The sequence below is a fragment of the Gobio gobio genome (assembly GCF_949357685.1).
Source record: "Gobio gobio genome assembly, chromosome: 3".
Taxonomy (NCBI): Eukaryota; Metazoa; Chordata; class Actinopteri; order Cypriniformes; family Gobionidae; genus Gobio; species Gobio gobio.
Genome location: NC_137099.1, coordinates 42,380,333 through 42,399,296, shown reverse-complemented (window position 1 = coordinate 42,399,296; position 18,964 = coordinate 42,380,333). Strand labels below are relative to the sequence as shown.

At 37.3% G+C, this 18,964-nt stretch overlaps 1 protein-coding gene across 1 annotated transcript in view; it reads left to right on the top strand.

Moving 5' to 3' along the window:
- The first annotated feature begins 371 nt into the window (after positions 1-371).
- dctd (dCMP deaminase) overlaps positions 372-18,964 on the top strand; it is a 39,878-nt gene continuing 21,285 nt past the window's right edge. The window contains exons 1-3 of the mRNA XM_079812080.1: positions 372-926; positions 4,990-5,101; positions 13,364-13,499. Coding sequence (XP_079668206.1) covers positions 886-926; positions 4,990-5,101; positions 13,364-13,499 — 289 coding nt within the window. The 5' untranslated portion in view covers positions 372-885. The remainder of the gene's footprint in view (positions 927-4,989; positions 5,102-13,363; positions 13,500-18,964) is intronic.

Genomic DNA, 18,964 nt, shown 5'->3' with positions numbered 1-18,964 from the left:
AGTTCATATAACATTTAAAGAGAAAAAAGCTTTGTCTTTAATTCATGGGATCCAGGCTTTAAAGCTGTTTTGCTGAATTATCCTTTAATTACACTAATGACATTTTAACTGAGTTTAACTGTAAGAGCATGGTATAGTCACAGGTAAAAACATGCTCATCATTACCATATGGTTTCTAAAATAAATAAATAATAATAAACTATTGAATTTGTAATATAAAAAAAATGGTAAACACATGTAGAAAATAGAAAACAGCCTCTATAAAAGTGATTTATATTATTATTAATATATTACATTATGTAATATTTGCGGTTTCATTCGTTATAATCACCTTTATTTTATTTAGTGTTATTCATGTAATGATTCCATATGCGTTCAACGATTTAATTTTAAACTTTTAAACCTAACGTGCCTTACATTAGCTACTTCTAAAACGACATTCAATTTAAAAGAAAATTACTTTTGAGTCATTTTAGAGACTTTTTTTGTTGTAGGCCTAAATTCTATGTTTTATTCTAACAAAAAAACAAAGTAGGCCTAACGTACATAAGAATACGTAATCATAATGACTGTATCTTATGAAAGAACGCGCGTTTTTACGCTTCTCTGAGCGGCTGAGGAAACTGCAACAGCACTACGTATTTTAGAATATAAAACTGTAATAGAGTGGCTGTAATTTAAATAGAGAGAGTCTCTGCAATGTGCAGAGTCGCGTAGAGATGGCGCTATTCAACTCTTTGCTCCTCCTCTAAACCCGGAACAGAGGGCTGGACTTATTTTTCGCGGGAAGTTCTTCTGCTCTGCTCTGAAGCTGGACATTCAGTGCGAATCACATCAGTAAATATTGTTAAGAGCAGGCTATTCATAACATTTTCTGATTCAGACATGGACGGCAAGGCACAGAACGGCCCATCAGAGCTCAACGGGTAACGTGTTTTATCTATTGCTTTACTGTTAGATTCATTATCAGCACATGTTAAGGTAGAATTATGACATGATTTTAGATTTGTGTTCCTGAGAAATTTGTTAGAGGACTGAGAAGTGCATACGTTTCATAAAATATAAACTTGTCCCTCAAACCTGATTGTTGAAATCACGTTAACCCTCACTACAGTCAGCTTCCAGGGCTGAAGATGCCAAACATGGCCACAAAAGGGCAGTAATCATGATATCCATGTCATGCACATCTATTTTTCAGTAGGTCTAACGTATCTGTCAACAACAAGTCTTTCCTTTTTTGTGCTAATGTGCCAGAAACAAATGCATAGGCCTATATTTTCTGCAAAACTGTGAACACACCCTTGTGTTAGAACTGTTTTCGAAAATGAACGTCCAGGGTCAACAAAAGGTGTTGAAAATGTCTAGTCAGTGACAGGTTTTTATAATCATATAATCTCATTACATTTAAAAGGAAAATCTAAAACCCATGGTATTTTCATCTATATCGTGTGCATGGTTTTCAGGTAGCTGCACATTTTAAAACTGTTTAATTACTACCCCAGCATTGTCTCACTGCACTGCCCATTAGCTTCAGATTATCAACCCTCAATATTCCACCTTTAGTCACTCACACTCACACACACACACACACACACACACACACACACACACACACACACACACACACACACACACACACACACACACACACACACACACACACACACACACACACACACACACACACACACACACACACACACACACACACACGCCTGCTCTGACAGCTGCTCAAAAAAGAGAGAATCACCAGAGACATCAGGAAAAAGAGTGAGTGAATTCAGATGGGTCCATTAAATCTTCACACATAAATCCCCTTGCCTTTCAAAGACAGTCACTGAGATGTGTCGCAAAAGGTGTAATATCACTTTAAGCTAAAATGGAAAGCCCTGGAGGAAACCATCTGATGATAATGTCTGTCAGTGCTTATCACACATGGAGACAGTCATTGGTGGGCGTCAGGGGTGTCAGTGTTAAGATCAAGTAAAGATGTAATTCTGCTGAGACGATATAGGAATCTTCCATACTAATGGGGATGCAGATATTTACTGCCATTCAAAAGTTCAAAGAAATTAATACTTTATTTGGCAAGGATACATTACATTTAAAAATGACAGTACAATATTTATAATGTTAAAAATAAAATCTTTAAAATAAATAGTGTTGTTTTGAAATGTATATTCATCAAAGAAATGATTATGGTTTCCACAAAAACAAACTTTTGAACCGTAATGCAAATAGAAGATAAGTGTAGCAATTGAGATGCGCGCACACACACACACACACACACACACACACACGCGCACATATGCTGAAAATGTATACATTTTTGAAAACCGAGATATTACACCAACCATTTCAAGTAGTATCTTAGTTGATTTTTGAACTGACATGTGGGCACGAATATTGGCCAATGCTCAAAATGGCCAGATATTAGCAGATTTATTGGCTTTGCCAATATATCTGTCTGTCACTGTGCCTGACACTTAAATATTCATGGCAATTTGAATAATTATAAAATGTGGCTAATATTTAGGCTAATAGTATTAATAGTAATATATTTATATCCATTTTTATTACCATTGAAATATTGTAATTCTTCTTACAATTTTCAATATCATCTAAAAAAACTAATACTAGCCTAAGAAAACACTGAAGCTTACTGAAGACAAGAGCAAAGAAAACAAACTACAATAGAACAAAGACAGTGAAATAGACCTGAAAAAAGATCACACACTAGAAATACTACATAAAATGTATAAAGTAATCCATTGTATGTATAAAAAAACAATGCATAGTCTTCACTGTGCAAATTAAACATACATTTATTCTTATTCAAGTTGCAAAAGTGACTCATTCAAGAGCAGTGAGTGATTTTTCTCTCTATTTTGTTGTTTGATTAGCATTAAGAATGACAGCAGGTAAATTTGGATGTTAGCACTTTAAGACCGACTGGGGGGGGGGGGGGTGTTGGGGGTTGGTGATTGGTGATTGGCATAAATATCGATTTCGATCTTGATTCAGTATCAATTCATGTGTATATAGCCTACTGTACATATAAGGAAAAATAAGTTTTTGCCTTTTTCTTTTTAGCACTATTTTAAACTTTATCTTGGGTTAAATTATATTTGCTCGCATGCATTCATTAATATTCTCTTGTGTGTGTGCTTATATAAGTATCATTAAAAAATATTAGGATGTAAGTTAACGTTTTAAAATTTCACATTTAAAGAAATCTAGTGTTTGATCGTGACTAAATATGTATTCAAATGCAACACCTAAAAATAAGTAAGCAGTTATGATCTGCAATACTTTTTTGAGCAACTAGATGCATGTATATTTATTAAAGAGCCATACAGGCACCTCTAGTGTGGCATTTCAAATGAAATGTATTATTTTTCCAGCACAAAATGACTCTAATTTGCCTCTTTGCATTGGAATTCTCTATTTTAACCTTAATTACACTAATTGTAATATAAATAAGAAAAATATTAGAAGAAAAATATTTTAATTCATTAAATGGTCATTAATGGACCATAATTATTGCACAAATAGTAGGCCTATTTAGTACCAAAAGATTTCCTCAAAATATTCAATAAATATTATTAAAAATATAGAACATTTATTTAATTGAAAAATAGTTAAGGTGTATGGTCACATTTGACCACCAATGAGTACAAGTGTGAGCAATTAGTAAGGAATACCCAAGGGCTAAATACAAGAAAAATATTAACATTAATGTTAACAATGTTGCATCTCCATCACTCTCCATAATAAAATGATACTGTAAATAGTTGACGTAATAATCAATGCACACTATGCTGTACTGTTTACCAAAAAATGCAAATACCTGTATAGTGAAACTATCGTCTATCCATTCAAATGTATTGACAGCGCGGGTTTGTTTGGAACTATTGAGCGCTACGTGAACCACGTGACCGTGCGCGCCGCCGGGAGATGAGAGCATGTCGCACCTCTGTTTTTCAACGCCTCTGGCTTTAACTGCTTCATTAGCGCCAAAACGCAATTTATTGTTTGAATTTCGTACTAAAACTTTAAACATTTTAAAAGCTTAGACTTTGTTTCATATCAAAAGCAGGTTTGGCCATTTGAGAGCGAGAGACCTGTGTGAGTGACAGAGAGAGAGAGAGAGAGAGAGAGAGAGAGCAGGGAAAGGAAATGCAGCTGAAGGAATACGCTTGTTTTAAATAGCGTAATAAAAAATAAAAAAAAAGAATAACGACGCGCAATATGTGGCGGCCGGTGTTGATTCTGTGGCGCACCGCCACGAATTAGTCTATGTGTGGGAAACACTGCATTATACTCATGTATTTTCTCTCTCAGCTGTAACGTTCACTTAAAGGAACACGCTGACTTTTTGGGACTTTAGCTGCTTCACCGTATCCCCCAGAGTTAGATAAATCCATACATACCATTCTCATCTCCGTGCGTGCCATAACTCTGTCTGGCGCACACACCGCTAGCCTAGCTTAGCACAAAGACTGGAGGTAAATGGCTCCAGCTAGCCTACTGCTCAATAAGTGACAAAATAACACCAACATTTTCCTATTTACATGTTGTGATGTGTATAGTTACATCGTGTATTAAGACAGACGGAAAATGAAAAGTTATGATTTTCAAGACCGATATGGCTAGGAACTATTCTCTCATTCCTGCGTAATGATCAAGGAACTTTGCTGCCGTACCATGGGTGCAGCGGCGCAATGATATTACACAGAGCCTGAAAATAGGCTAACTTCCATCAACATAACCAACGTGACAACCTGCTTGCACAGAGAGCGCTGGGGACAAATTTCTACCGGTTAATCGTGTCTTCTGGTATATCGCCCACCCCTACATATTATCATTGTCATCTTTCCCTAAATGTTGTATCAGTAATGATTTGTCTGTATATTTGTGCTCTAATGGGAACAGATTTAAATTATTATTTTTTTTGCCTTAACTTCATTAATTCTTTCAATCCACCAGAACACGCAGGGAAGATCTAACAAAGAAGAGGCAGGACTACCTGGAGTGGCCTGAGTATTTCATGGCTGTTGCCTTCTTATCAGCACAGAGGAGCAAAGATCCCAGTTCTCAGGTACCCAGAGATTGATTGCCTGCAGTCCTAGTAGTTTGAAGTGTGGGTTGATTTGGTCACCATATATTAATCTGAAATGTTATAAAATGATATTCAATATGAAATTAGAAAAACTGACTTTGCAATATTTAGTTTTTCGGCGATATAAAAATTAATGACTTGAATGGCTCTATTTGGTAAGAATGAATCATTCTAGAATGATTTGGTCCGCATGATCATGGATCAACTAGAATCTCTACTTGCTTGACATGGCATATCCTGTGTGATGTGACTATTGCGAATGCACACGTCGCAATGTTGATGCTTAGATGATATATAGCAACCCTAAAATTAGACTTTTTTTTTGCAATATCTTGTTTTTTTCCCCATTAAAACCATCTTGTTACAAAATAGTCCAACTTTCATAAAAGTTTATAAAAGTTGTAATAGTCCAAAACTAAAAAAAAGTATCATGGCATAGTTGAAGTATTTGCATTTATTTGATTTATTTAAATATTATCTTAAATATTATCTAAAATTGCTTGGAATCAGCATAAATTGAACACCGTTTAAAAACAAGTTATTGTGGTTATTGGTTATTGTGTGTTAAATGCATTTGGTTTACTTGTAATATTGCATCTCATTTTTGTTTTATTTATGTATGACTGACCAAAATGCATCGTGTTAAATGTATAAGTTTGTAAAAAGAACTGAAATCTAAATGGATGGAAATTTTATATGCAGTTAAAATGTATAAATCTTAATTGTTTTTTAAATGTCCCTTAAAAAACGTGTCCAAATGGGGTCAGGTAGACCCAAAGTTAGCTTTATTTTGAAATTAACCTTTAATGCCACAGTCACTATACTTTGATCCTGAACAATTTCAACAGACACTGCAATGGTCGTAATGACATCACACTCTGTGGCTTCTTTTAAAAAAAAAAAACATTTCAGTATACAATGAATCACATCTCCACTTCACTGCAATACTGCAATCGTGCAGACTTAAAGTTTGCGTTCTTTTAATTCAGCTCACGACGTGACGTGACTATCTTCTTCTATTGGTCACATGTCTTCATGTGATACGAATTTGCAGGTAAACAAAGCGAAATTTGCATGAACTTGCGTTTCCTGTCTCCTTCATTCACATGCGTATGAATGAACAGTTTAGTGTGACCGCTCCTTCAATGATTAGTTCACTCACTAGAGCATTTTGAAAATGTTTTTTTTTTTATTTGCACATCGCTAGTCTGTGTGGTGATAAGGGTTGGGTATCGTTGGGTTGTTTTACGATACCGGTGCCAAATCAATACTTTTAAAATGGTTCTTTAAGCTGTATGTATTGTATACATTAGGATTAATCAATACAGCAAATGGAGTACATGAATTAAGAGCTAGAGAGCCCCTGGAGACATGCAAAAATAACCAATTTGTCATTGTAACTATGAATTTTTTATTGCAGTGTATATATATATATATATATATATATATATTTTGTGCAACCAACAGTCGTAGCCAATTATATGCAAGTTATTGTTATATATGACAAAGAAAAGCATCAGAAAAATAAATATTAAAATGTATATAAACTATTTAAAAACTGTAGCAAAAAAAAAAAAAAAAAAAATGTATATTAGGGATGCACCGAATATTCGGCCACCGAAAATTTTCGGCCGAAAATGGCCCAAAAGTGCATTTTCGGTTTTCGGCCGAAATACTTTTATCACCGAAACAACACGGCCGAAATGTTGTGATGACGCAAACAGAAACCGCGACCTGCACGTGCTTGTCTGAAGCAGTATATTTGAGAAACACCCACGTCAGCTCAATGTACAAGCACTGACAGCCAGAGCTCATGTTCTCGATGAGAAGAGGAACAGACTTCACTGTGAGTTCCCACACAAACATCGATCAACATGTATCACGAAATTCAAACGATAAATGCCGTTTTGACGCTCTTTAATGTGGCATCACTGATCATATCACAGTTCAAGCCGCGGCGCGCGCGCGCGTGAACGCGATCATCTGTGAGCACGATCGATCATCTCTTCCTTAAGAATAAACATGAATGAATATCTTAAGGTATGTTGAGGATACATTAACACTTACTGTCACGTATCATATGTGGTGTAATCGCTCAATCAGTGTTTCAACAGCGAAAAGACGTCAACATAACTGCTTGTAAACTAGCCTAAACAATGTCATGTAACTTTAGCATCACATTTACCTCAGGCAGTCATTCAGTGTCCACAGAATTGTATTCACTAGAGTAAATCAACTCTTTCACTAAATATATGACCTATATTAGCCGTTATATTCATTATATTCTACTTAACCTGTTAATGATATCTTGATTATTTCCTGTATGTTTAAATAAACCTGTCATGAAAATGACAGACACTGTGTATAAATGATTATATTTCAACAACGAATTGGAGAAAAAATAATTTTATTATTAGATTATTAGTTATTGCAAAAACTGCCTTATGTGAAGTTTGCATGTTTGCGTACTATGTTATTTGAGTGTTGATTATTAGACCTAAAAATAAATAGCAACTGAATTTAGGCTAATAGTTTGGGCTCTGTTGTTAACCTTTAATATTAATGTGCAAGTAAGGGCTCCCTATATAGTTTACAGCAATATCTTCAATACACTTTTAGTTATAATTTAATTCATTTAAGAACAGATACTTTTTTTTCCCAGTAAACCAATAAAAATAAATAAAAAGTCATTTTGTAAAACTGCTGTACCGAACCGTCAGTTTTGTGTACCGTTACACCCCTATTCTACAGTTAACACATGGGCTATGGCAGTCTTTGCTTTGATACACTATTATGTTGAAGGCCTACAGAGAAAATAGTTTTATCTTTAAGCAGTTGCACTTGTTCTGAATGCACTTTCTTGTAGTAGTCCTACAGAGAAAAATTTAAAATGCACTAGACCTAAATGTACTTTGTTTTTATGAGAGAACATTTAATTTAAAAACCTTTCGGTAGGCCTGTACATTATTATTTAATGCACAAATGAGTGGGGTCAAGTTAAACATTTTAGTTTGAATTTTATTTTATACTGTGCATTGTTGCAATGTGCTAAATAAATATTGGCATAATTTGTAATTGATTTATTCTTTGAAACTTTAATATTAATTTATGCAATTACAATGCCTTGATTTTAGTAAAGTTAGTAAACAGTCAAAACCATAAATGCAATGGTACTAATAATTGGCATCATTTATTTCGGTGTTTGGGTTTTCGGTTTTCGGCCTTGGTTTCCTCGTTTTCGGTTTCGGCCAAGAATTTTCATTTCGGTGCATCCCTAATGTGTATATATATATGTATATATGTATATGTATATATATATATATATATATATATATATATATATATATATATATATATATATATATATATATATATATATATATATACATATACATATACATATACATATACATATACATATACATACACATACACATACACATACACATACACATACACATACACATACACATACACATACACATACACATACACATACACATACACACACACACACATATATATATATATATATACATTAGGGATGCATATATTATATATATATATATATATATATATAAAACAAAAGATAAACAATTAACAAAGATACACATTATACAAGATATTTTTGGCTTCATTTAGCCGTAGTCACATGACATAGGTGTTTTGAATCACGCTTCGGATCGTTTAACTCGAAACATCTGCGCTTCGGATCGCGCAAAGCTTCGGAACTACAGTTTTACGTCAGCCGTCCCTGACGTGCACATGAAACCGAAAGTATAATTTACTCGTCTCGTCTCGGTCTGTTTCGGAGCGCGCGCGCTGCCTTTGGAATGACACCCAAATTCACTCATGACACAAGTCAAGCACTCGCACTTTGGATCTATCATTTATGAGCAAAGTTACGGTGATATATTAGCTAGCTAGTTGAGTAACTTACCTTCGACATGCTACATCGGTGAGGTACTGAGAGCCAAAGTCTTCGCCGTTTTTCTTGAGAAGAGCGACCGTTCTCTCGTAGGCAGTAAAGGGGAGCTCACTCTTCTCGATATGGTAAGCAGTGTTTATTAGCCTCATAGTTCTTTGCCTTAATACGTAATAAAAATTTTTTAAGTAACATTGACACTCTTTGCGCCACTGGGTATGACGTTTGTTTTGCCTTTGCGGATGGCCAACGCGGGCCAGTGATTGGCCATTCAACTAGCCCGTCATACTCTTTTACTGGTCCCGGGCCATTGCTTATGTCGAGTCCTGCGTGCAGAATTATTAGGCACGTTGATTTTCTGATCATATTTTTTTCCAGGCACATTTGACCAATTCCAAACCACAGTAATCCTAATAACTACTATTAATTTAGTATTTAATACTGTATAAGTGATATATAATTGTTCATGAAGGCTGGAAATGAAAAACACCTTATATTCAGGTGTGCAGAATTATTAGGCATGTTTTCTTTTACAGATAAATTGAGCCAAAAAAGAGCTTTAACTCAGACTGAAAAGTCAAAAATTATTAAATGCCCACGAGAAGGATGCAATACTAATGCAATACTAGACATTGCAGTTAAGGCATGACCATTGGACAGTGAAATGCTCGTTGGGTCAGTAGGGTCAGACAAAAACATGTGGCGGAGAAAAGACACCTGTTAACTGCAAAATAATTAAGAATTAAGGTGAAGAATTAAGTGTGAAACCATCAGGAACCCTTTAGTCTCCAGCGCCACCATTTTCCAGAACTGCAACCTACCTGGAGTCTCCAGAATCCTAAAAAATAAGCCTTTTTTTATAGGCTTTATAGACCGATAGGTTGAGAGTGACTCTGACTCTTGAAGGACCAGCACCACATCCTCTTGTACCAAAATTCATCTTCCAGAATCTGGCAGTAAGTTTTGGGAGTTCATTTTAGTCCATCCTGAAGTCCGTTTTGCAGAGATGGAGTAAAAATGAACTCCCAAAACGTACTGCCAGATTCTGGAAGATGAATTCTTCAAACAGTGGTGCAAGAGGATGTGGTGCTTGTTCTTCAAGAGTCACTCACAACCTATCTGTATTTTCTGTCTTCATGTATTTTACAACACTTCAGCTTGTGATTCTTATTTAGTGGGGGTCATTTTTTAGGATTCTTTACCTAATTTAAGTCTCTGATACCCCTTTTCCACCAAGGCAGTGCTAGAGCTAGATCGGAGCCAGAGCCTAGTTTCAAATCGGTTCTTTGTGTTTCCACACCCAAAGCCCCAGCTCAGAGCCAGGAAAAGTGGTTCTTAAGTAGCACCAAAACATTGCTGGGCTAGAACAGGGCTAGAAGTAAGAACCGATTACGTCAGGCGCTGGGGGCGGGGTCAACAAGACCAACACAAACTTGAGATCCGCCATTGTTGAAATAGCAGCTAATGGAGCTAACAGCTGTTGCTCGTTTGTAATCTCCGTCTATACAAATTACGGCGTACTACATGAATGCGTTGGATTCGCCGTGTTTTCGTTGTGTTTTGATGCAGATGTAGGATCGTAAAGCCATGTGAAGCAATAGTAATGCAACGTTTGCATTGTTGATGGAAGGCTTGTTCGCAGCGGTGCTGTGCACTGCAGACCGATCGCCGTATGATAACGAGTCCAGCGAGAGCCTATGACTCCTTATGCTTTTGATTCACTCATCATGCGTTTTTTTATATATCATACGTGGATCGGTCTGCGCAGCGCCGATGCATCTCGAACAAGCCTGGTGTGTTTGTGTTTCCCGCTGCCCAGGGTTGCCAGGTTTTTACAACAAAACCCGCCCAATTGCTACTCAAAACAAGCCCAATCGCGTTTCAGGGGGGCTTCCACAGTAAAAATCACATTTGGGGGTAAAATATGTGTTTTTTTGGCATGGTTGCCTACTAAAATCGCATTCCCAGGGCTAAATATCACATAATTGGGGTCGCTTCAACCCGCGGACATGAAAAAACAGCCCGCGGCAAAACCACGGACTTGGCAACATTGCCTCTGCCTCACTAGCGTTGCTGAGAAAGATGAGACGTATACAGTGACGTAAGACATGGCTCTGTTGTGGGTCTTAGCATGTGGAAAAGCAAACGGTTCTTAGAAGGCTCCTCAGTCGAACCAACTATGAACTGGGACTAGCTCTGGCTCTGATTTAGCTCTAGCACTGCCTTGGTGGATACCATAGACTGTAAAAAAATATGGACGTAGTGTCCGTGACGTCGCCCATAGGATTCTGATGAGCCGTTCTGAAGCGCAAAGTAGGGACGAGCTGGCCGTTGCCATCTTGGCAGCGTGTCATCGCGCGTAAGTCACGCGATGACTAACAGACAGCAGATAAATGGCTATCCACCTGTCACTCGAAGTGGCCACGCCCTTAATTATGCACAATTTTAAGGCTTTATATAATGTAAACGAATGAGTTATAAAAAAATTCACCCCCCTCACAGTTGTCATGAAGGGCAAAATGAGCCTTATAGACCAAAAGCACAATTTGTACCAGGCTCTAAACATGTTTTATTCTGCTCTAAAGTTGGCCATTTTAACATGGGGCTCAATGAGATTCTGCTCCCTTCTGGATCCTGTCCCTAGCGGACAGTCGCTGAATTGCAGTTTGAGGCACTTCCGTATTGGCTTCAAGAGAAACTGCGGGAGGTTGCCGCTTGGTGGATACCCCTTTAAGTTAAGTGTTGTGTTAACTTAAGTTTGTGTTGGTCTTGTGCGAATCCAACGCATTCATGTAGTACGCCGTAATTTGTATAGACGGAGATTACAAACGAGCAACAGCTGTTAGCTCCATTAGCAGCTATTTCAACAATGGCGGATCTCAAGTTTGTGTTGGTCTTGTTGACCCCGTCCCCAGCGCCTGACGTAATCGGTTCTTACTTCTAGCCCTGTTCTAGCCCAGCAATGTTTTGGTGCTACTTAAGAACCACTTTTCCTGGCTCTGAGCTGGGGCTTTGGGTGTGGAAACACAAAGAACCGATTTGAAACTAGGCTCTGGCTCCGATCTAGCTCTAGCACTGCCTTGGTGGAAAAGGGGTACAAAAAGAAAAGAGATCCTGACACCTTGCACTTCTGGAGACTCCGAGTAGGTTGCAGTTCTGGAAAATGTTGGTGCTGGAGACTAAAGGGTTCCTGATGGTTTCACACTTAATTCTTCACCTTAATTCTTTTGCAGTCTTTTCTCCGCCACATGTTTTTGTCTGACCCTGCTGACCCACGAGCATTTCACTGTCCAATGGTCACGCCTTAACTGCAATGTTTAGTATTGCATCCTTCTCATGGGCATTTAATAATTTTTTAGTTAAATCTCTTTTTTGGCTCAATTTATCTGTAAAAGAAAACATGCCTAATAATTCTGCACACCTGAATATAAGGTGTTTTTCATTTCCAGCCTTCATGAACAATGATATATCACTTATACATTATTAAATACTAAATCAATAGTAGTTATTAGGATTACTGTGGTTTGGAATTGGTCAAATGTGCCTGGAAAAAAAATATGATCAGAAAATCAACGTGCCTAATAATTCTGCACACAGTGTAAATAACAGTTCCAGTACTAATAACAGCAAAGTAGTCTGTATTCTTGGTATGCTAACAAATTCTTCAAGTTTCAGCAATTCTTTTGCAGAAATATGACCATATTCTCTGGCTAATTATTTTAGAACGCATCGCCTTTATTTCCATGACACGCGTCATGGTTGTCACGTGACACACCTGCAGCCTCAATAGTGTCAATGACAGATGTATCGGTTTTATTTCCTTTTTTTCTTTATTCAAATTATTCACAAACTTGTTAATATGTCATGAACTATCTGATATTCCGATATTCAAATACGTGTAAGTGAATTTGGAGAATAAACTATATAGTTAACTACAGTATATAATGTGTATCTGATTTAAATAAGACACATAGTCAAATTATAACTGAAAGGATTGTTATTGCCGCTTCCATAGACATCAGTGTGTATTTAGCAAACTATAAATTTATTTTTTGCTAGTACTTATGTGCATTTAAATGTCTGAAAGCTAAAATAAACATGTAGTTGAAAAAACTGAATAGTTGTGATTATGTGACGTACTGAACATGTCTGTCTCTGGCTCGGAGCCAGCCAAAGCACGTTTGAATTTAAGTGGCACCAAAAACTGCGTTCTGATTCGGTCCGGTTACATACCGGTTATATAGGTCCCGGTGCCCGTTTTGGTACCCAACTCTAGGTGATGGATGTTTGGAAGCTTTTATTCAATTTAATTTCAGGTTGGTGCCTGTATCGTGAATCAAGAGAACAAGATAGTGGGTATTGGCTACAATGGCATGCCCAACGGTTGTGACGATGACCTGCTTCCCTGGTCTCGCAACGCTGATGACAAGCTGGACACCAAATACCCCTATGGTGAGTTCTGCATTTGACCCCTGGAGTCTTGGCTGTTGGTTTGCAAGAATCAGACAGGTCAGGTCAGCACACACACCCACATTGAACACTCACCGAAAAGGCTCTTTCGTTTTAGGCTTTGTCAATGCAGCACAAGGTGTCTGTTAACACTGTGTGGCGACGTGTATGCTCTTTTTGAGCACATGGCTGCAGTCATGGATTAGTTTTCACCTGCATGGGGCTGATGGGAGAGATAAAGGTGGAGCTGCTGAGTGAGGGAATGGGAAAGGTCACTTTGTGGCAGCTATTAGTGTGAGAAATGGAAATGAGTTGGAGCTGGCATTCCTAAAGGCGGCACATGCCAACCTGAGACTTTGAATGGGTCGTGCTGCCAAAGGGAAAATGTGAAAACTTGGAGAGGATTTATCAGTCTGGCACATTCGACTGATCCACTTGAACTGTTCATATTTCCCCTGGTTTCTGTTGTCAGTGGACAGGAATGATTATGATTTTTTTTGTCTGTGTTTTAGCAAAGCCAACGGAGTTGGACTCAGTCAATTAAAAAAGTTAAATTGAAAAAGTTTAAGTTAAAGAAGAAAATTGCTTTTGGCTTGGTTCTGCAGAGATCATGGGTTTTTGAAAGTTTTGTTTCATTGTTTTCATGTGGTAAATATTCAATATGAAATTATGTAGAAAAGTCAAGATTAATCCATGATAGAACCCACTGATATCTGATATCTGGTGTGTTTGCAAGGCACTCAAAATACTGTTGATGCATGGGCGATGTGTTTGTACTGTACTATAGGCCTGCGCGGTGCACATCTGCGATAGTCACTCACATCGTAGAATGTGCGATGTCAAGTATAGGGATTGTAGTTGATCCGTGATCCGTACGGGCCAGCTGCACCCTGGTTCAGAATGCATGTGATTCATGGATTAATTGCATAGTTTAACCATCATGGAGTGAAAGTTTATCATTTGCATGGGTTTTTAAGTTGAGCCAGGCATCAATCGCAAAAGGACTTTAACTCGCACACTTATCTGTGCGCACACACAGAGCCGGGCAGACAGCACGTGAACGCCGAATACGGTTTCTTTCTTTTGATCTTAAACGGACACGTGCAAGCAAAATTAAGTCAAAATGCCTGTCTCGGTGAGTATCCTCATAAACGCCGTCAGTTATGTGTTGTAAACAATTGAGAAAGAAGACGGATGTGTGTCATTTATAAATAATAAACTTTACTTTTAATAAACTTTACTTTTGAAATCTTAATTTTCAAGGCCCTATATCTCAAAGCAGTTCCATGTTCAAATTGTTGAACTTGTTACTTTACCCATTTTCAGTCAGGCTGATTATGTTTGCACTGGTTTTTCTCTATAAACAGCCAGCCAGCCAGGTACCAAAACAACCTGCACATTATGCACCATGTGAAATTTTAACTCGCACATTATCAAAAAATAATTGCATTTGCGACCAATTTGGACGCAGTGTAGTTCCCTGTTAAGTATTTCAGTTCGCTGTATATATTTATTTGTTTATAACTTATTTTTTTATGTCCTAAATTAAATAAATATTTTTGTTAAGATTTGGTATTTTAAGATAAGGCTGTTATTTATATTATAGGTTTTGTTTGCGTTCTTATCTCAGAATAGCATGTGATGTTTGCTGGTGCCGCTGCGGCAAGCTTTATGCGCGTGCTTCATTTTATATTTTAAATGCTCATTATTATTATTATTATGGTTTAGTATTTCTGCCCTGACTAATTGATTAAATAAATGACAAACAGCCGACTGCGAAAATCTTTAGTCTCTGTTGAGTAATCAATCAATATATTAAGTTGATTATTATATTACTATGTTTACAAGAGCAGAAGTGATGGCTGAAATATAAGGGCTACAGGATAACACTAGGGGTGTAACGGTTCAAATTACTCACGGTTCAGTTTGTATCACGGTTTCGGGTACGGTTCGGTATGTGCTTTGTTCAGGGGTAAAAAGGGCTACTGCCAAAAAAATTAAGAAAATAAGAACAAATAATCGAACTACAAGCAACAGCACAAATGAATACAATGCAGCCGAGATACAAATAAAATAAACAGTGCTTTTCAGTTGTTTTTAGGTACAGTAATTGAATAAGGCAGGAATATTAGGCTGCTGTCACTTTAAGACAGAATGCACGAATGTGTTGTCTTTCTCTCGACTGTTTATGTTCACTTAAGACATAACCGACTCTGTTTATTAGGATAATTAATCGCAAAGACGGGTGAATTTGTCAGTTTAAGCTTAAGCTAAGACTTGAAAGAACTGAATATTTGCATGCTGTCTGAGATGCGCCCTCATTCATGTCGTCTTGATCTTAAATGTTTAAATGAGTGTATTTACACACCAATAGCAATGTGTGCTGTTCAGGTCTGTATCAACTGCACTCGCATTATAAACACTGGGGTGATAACGGCATAAATGACTGTTCATGTTTGAGCATATGGCACTCGCATTGAAGTTTACAAAGAGTGATTGTTTTGTCCACGTTTTTTTGATTGTCGCTGTTGTAATGTACTGGGAAGCCAAAATGTATATTCATCGATAGAAACTTTAGCCTTACTGTCTGTTTTACACATTATTTTCAACAAACCATATTATAGATGCGTTTAGGGCTGCAACTAACGATTATTTTGATAATCGATTAGTTGGCCGATTTATTTATTTTTATTAATTGGATAAAAAGCCCTTTTTTTTAAATTGACGACCCACACTATTCCACATCCTGCCCAATGCTGTCCTTCAAACATGTGTCAGCTGAGTGCTAGTGAATATATCTACCATAACATAAATTAACCATGGTTTTACAATGAACAAAACAAACAAAAATAATAATAATAGTGAATAAATAACAGGGTTATTGTAGTTATTCAATGGAAACCACAAATTAACATTGGTTTTGCTTCAAATCCATAGTTTAACTATATGGTATTTGTGTGGTTATACAAATGGTACTCAATACGCCCAAAAAAATGGTCTTACTATAATAAATTCATGGTTAATTTTCGTAAGGGTATGTTTGTGCTATACATTATGTGCAACAAAAAGTTACTAAGCAAAAGGACAGTTTAAATACCTACATTAAAATGATATTAAAGGGATCATGAACTGGCTTTTTAAAAAAAATGTATACTGTTGTCGGAGGTCAACTTATGACGTTTGCGTGGTTTTTACATTCAAAAACATCATAATGAATAAGTAATAGGCTATTTTCTACCCTGGTTTTGAGGGTCTTTGAAGAAACGCTCATTTTCTATGGGCGTGCCGCATTGAAGACTTGGAAGTAAACACCCACGGCTAGGATTGGATAAGATTTGCATATTTAATGAGCTTCAGCTCCCCTCAGTACATGTGGGTTTTGAAAGCGTCTGCTGGGGAAACGCTCACAGGACTCGCAAAATGTCTTTATCAAACAAACATAATGATTCATCTCTCATCCACCCGCGATTGATTGGAATGTTATTTTTTTTATTACTTGGCCGGCCCGGTCAGTGAATATAATCGCGAACGGTACACACACGCGCGCACAAGAAAGGAATGTTATTCCCGTCTGCAGGCCGGTGATATGTTTTGGTTGCCCGTCTGAAAAACACACAGCCCTGGGACGTTGGGCTTTGCGAGCACTGGCCCATAACGTTACAAGTCAGAGTCTGATCACAAATGAACCAATAACACCTCAAATAAAGGATTCTCCAGCCTGACAGCATGCAAAGGTATGTTCAGTTAGACATGTACACATAATCAACACGATCTGTAACAATGCAATACTATCACATATAAAAAACATGTTTTACTCACATAAGTGTGTTTCACCATTCCTGTCGGATCCAATATAGAAGGCACAGCATTGTGTTTTACGTCTTACATTTATATTCAATTACACGTGGTTATCCCTTTACAGTTACTAGCCAGGCCTGCCCACTATGATGAGTAGGGCCCCCCCAGTTTATTATACAAATATAATATTTGTTAAATAACAGTTGTTTAAATTATTGTAGCGTAATTACAAAATTACGCAAATACAAATGTAAAAAAATGTTTTCCGTTTTTGCATAATGATTGAGTTTGATTGACAGCTGTGTTAGGCAATTAGGTGTCAGACTGTCTAATGCATGTCGCGCCTGTGAGTTCGTGAAGTGTGTTTGCCTATTCACTTAGCCTATAATTTGCAGTTGTGTGATAGATAAACTGTAGCGATGCAAAATTCTATAAAAAGGACTTTTTAAAAACTCGCATTGACGAGAGAACCTATGGAGAGAGCCCATCCATTGCCCGCAAATAATGGTAAGAGTTTTCAATACCAAGCACGGGTTCATTCTTTAAAGCCGGGAACACACCGTCAGGAATTGTCAGTAGTGATAGTGTAGAGGTAAGGTGCGTGGCATTAAGTTTTGATGCATTTTGACCTGAGGTCAGGACACGCTTTTATGTAAAATTTAAATACCCGTGTGAGTTAGTAGCACTTCCAGATAAGGATATAACCTGTAAAATAAACGTTTTATGTTGAGGACACCCTCATCTGTCAAAGCCATAGACCGTAAAAAAATATGGACGACGCGACTTCATTGACTTCCGCTGACCAGAGTTGAAGCTTTCATAGGCCTGCTCACGGCGCTGACATCTTGGGACCGAGTCTGCGCAGTAGCGATCTCGGGACCGGAGTTGCGCAGTAGAGAACAGGAAGTAGAGGCGCGATTATCAAAAGCCCGCCCACAATCTCACAGATGCACAACAATTCATTATGTTGGTGTGAAATAAACAGTTATAGAAATGTAGAAATTAATGCTAAAGCTCCAACCTCCTCCCCAGAAAATCCCGAAAAAAGTCCTTTAGTGCCTCAGTGACAACTTCACTCAGAGAAGCCGTCAATCTCAGCTGTCAATTATGACGTCACTCCCCCCTGTTTTTATAGCATCAAATAACTAACTAAAACGAAACTTATTTAAAAAACGAACACTTGAAATGAAATCATCGTAATAAAAACTGCCTAAAATGACAGAAACCATCTTTAGGAAACAATTATTTGAAGTGTGATTGAATTGTTTAGTGTGTCTCGCGTCCATTGTAATGTCTAAATCCAATTCTAATGCTTGGATTAGCCTGGACTTTTGTAATATAATTTAGATTTTATTCGTCTGAATGAAGATTGTCATATACACCTATGATGACTTGAGGGTGAATAAATTACGGGCTTATTTTCATTTTTGGTTGAACTATCCCTTTAAACACTAATGCATTAGCTTGAAGTGTAAAATAAAGAATTCTCATGTTTTGGGCGCTTGGATCACGTACCATTCCCGCAGCAGCTCACTCTGTTTCCACTCCACTATTTTTAGATGCATTTTGTCCATAAAGTGTTATTCAGTGCTGTAATTTGGCGCGACTGGTGGAAGCTTTCCGTGCACAGAGGGCAGACCTAACTAATCGATTTTCATTATTGATTATTA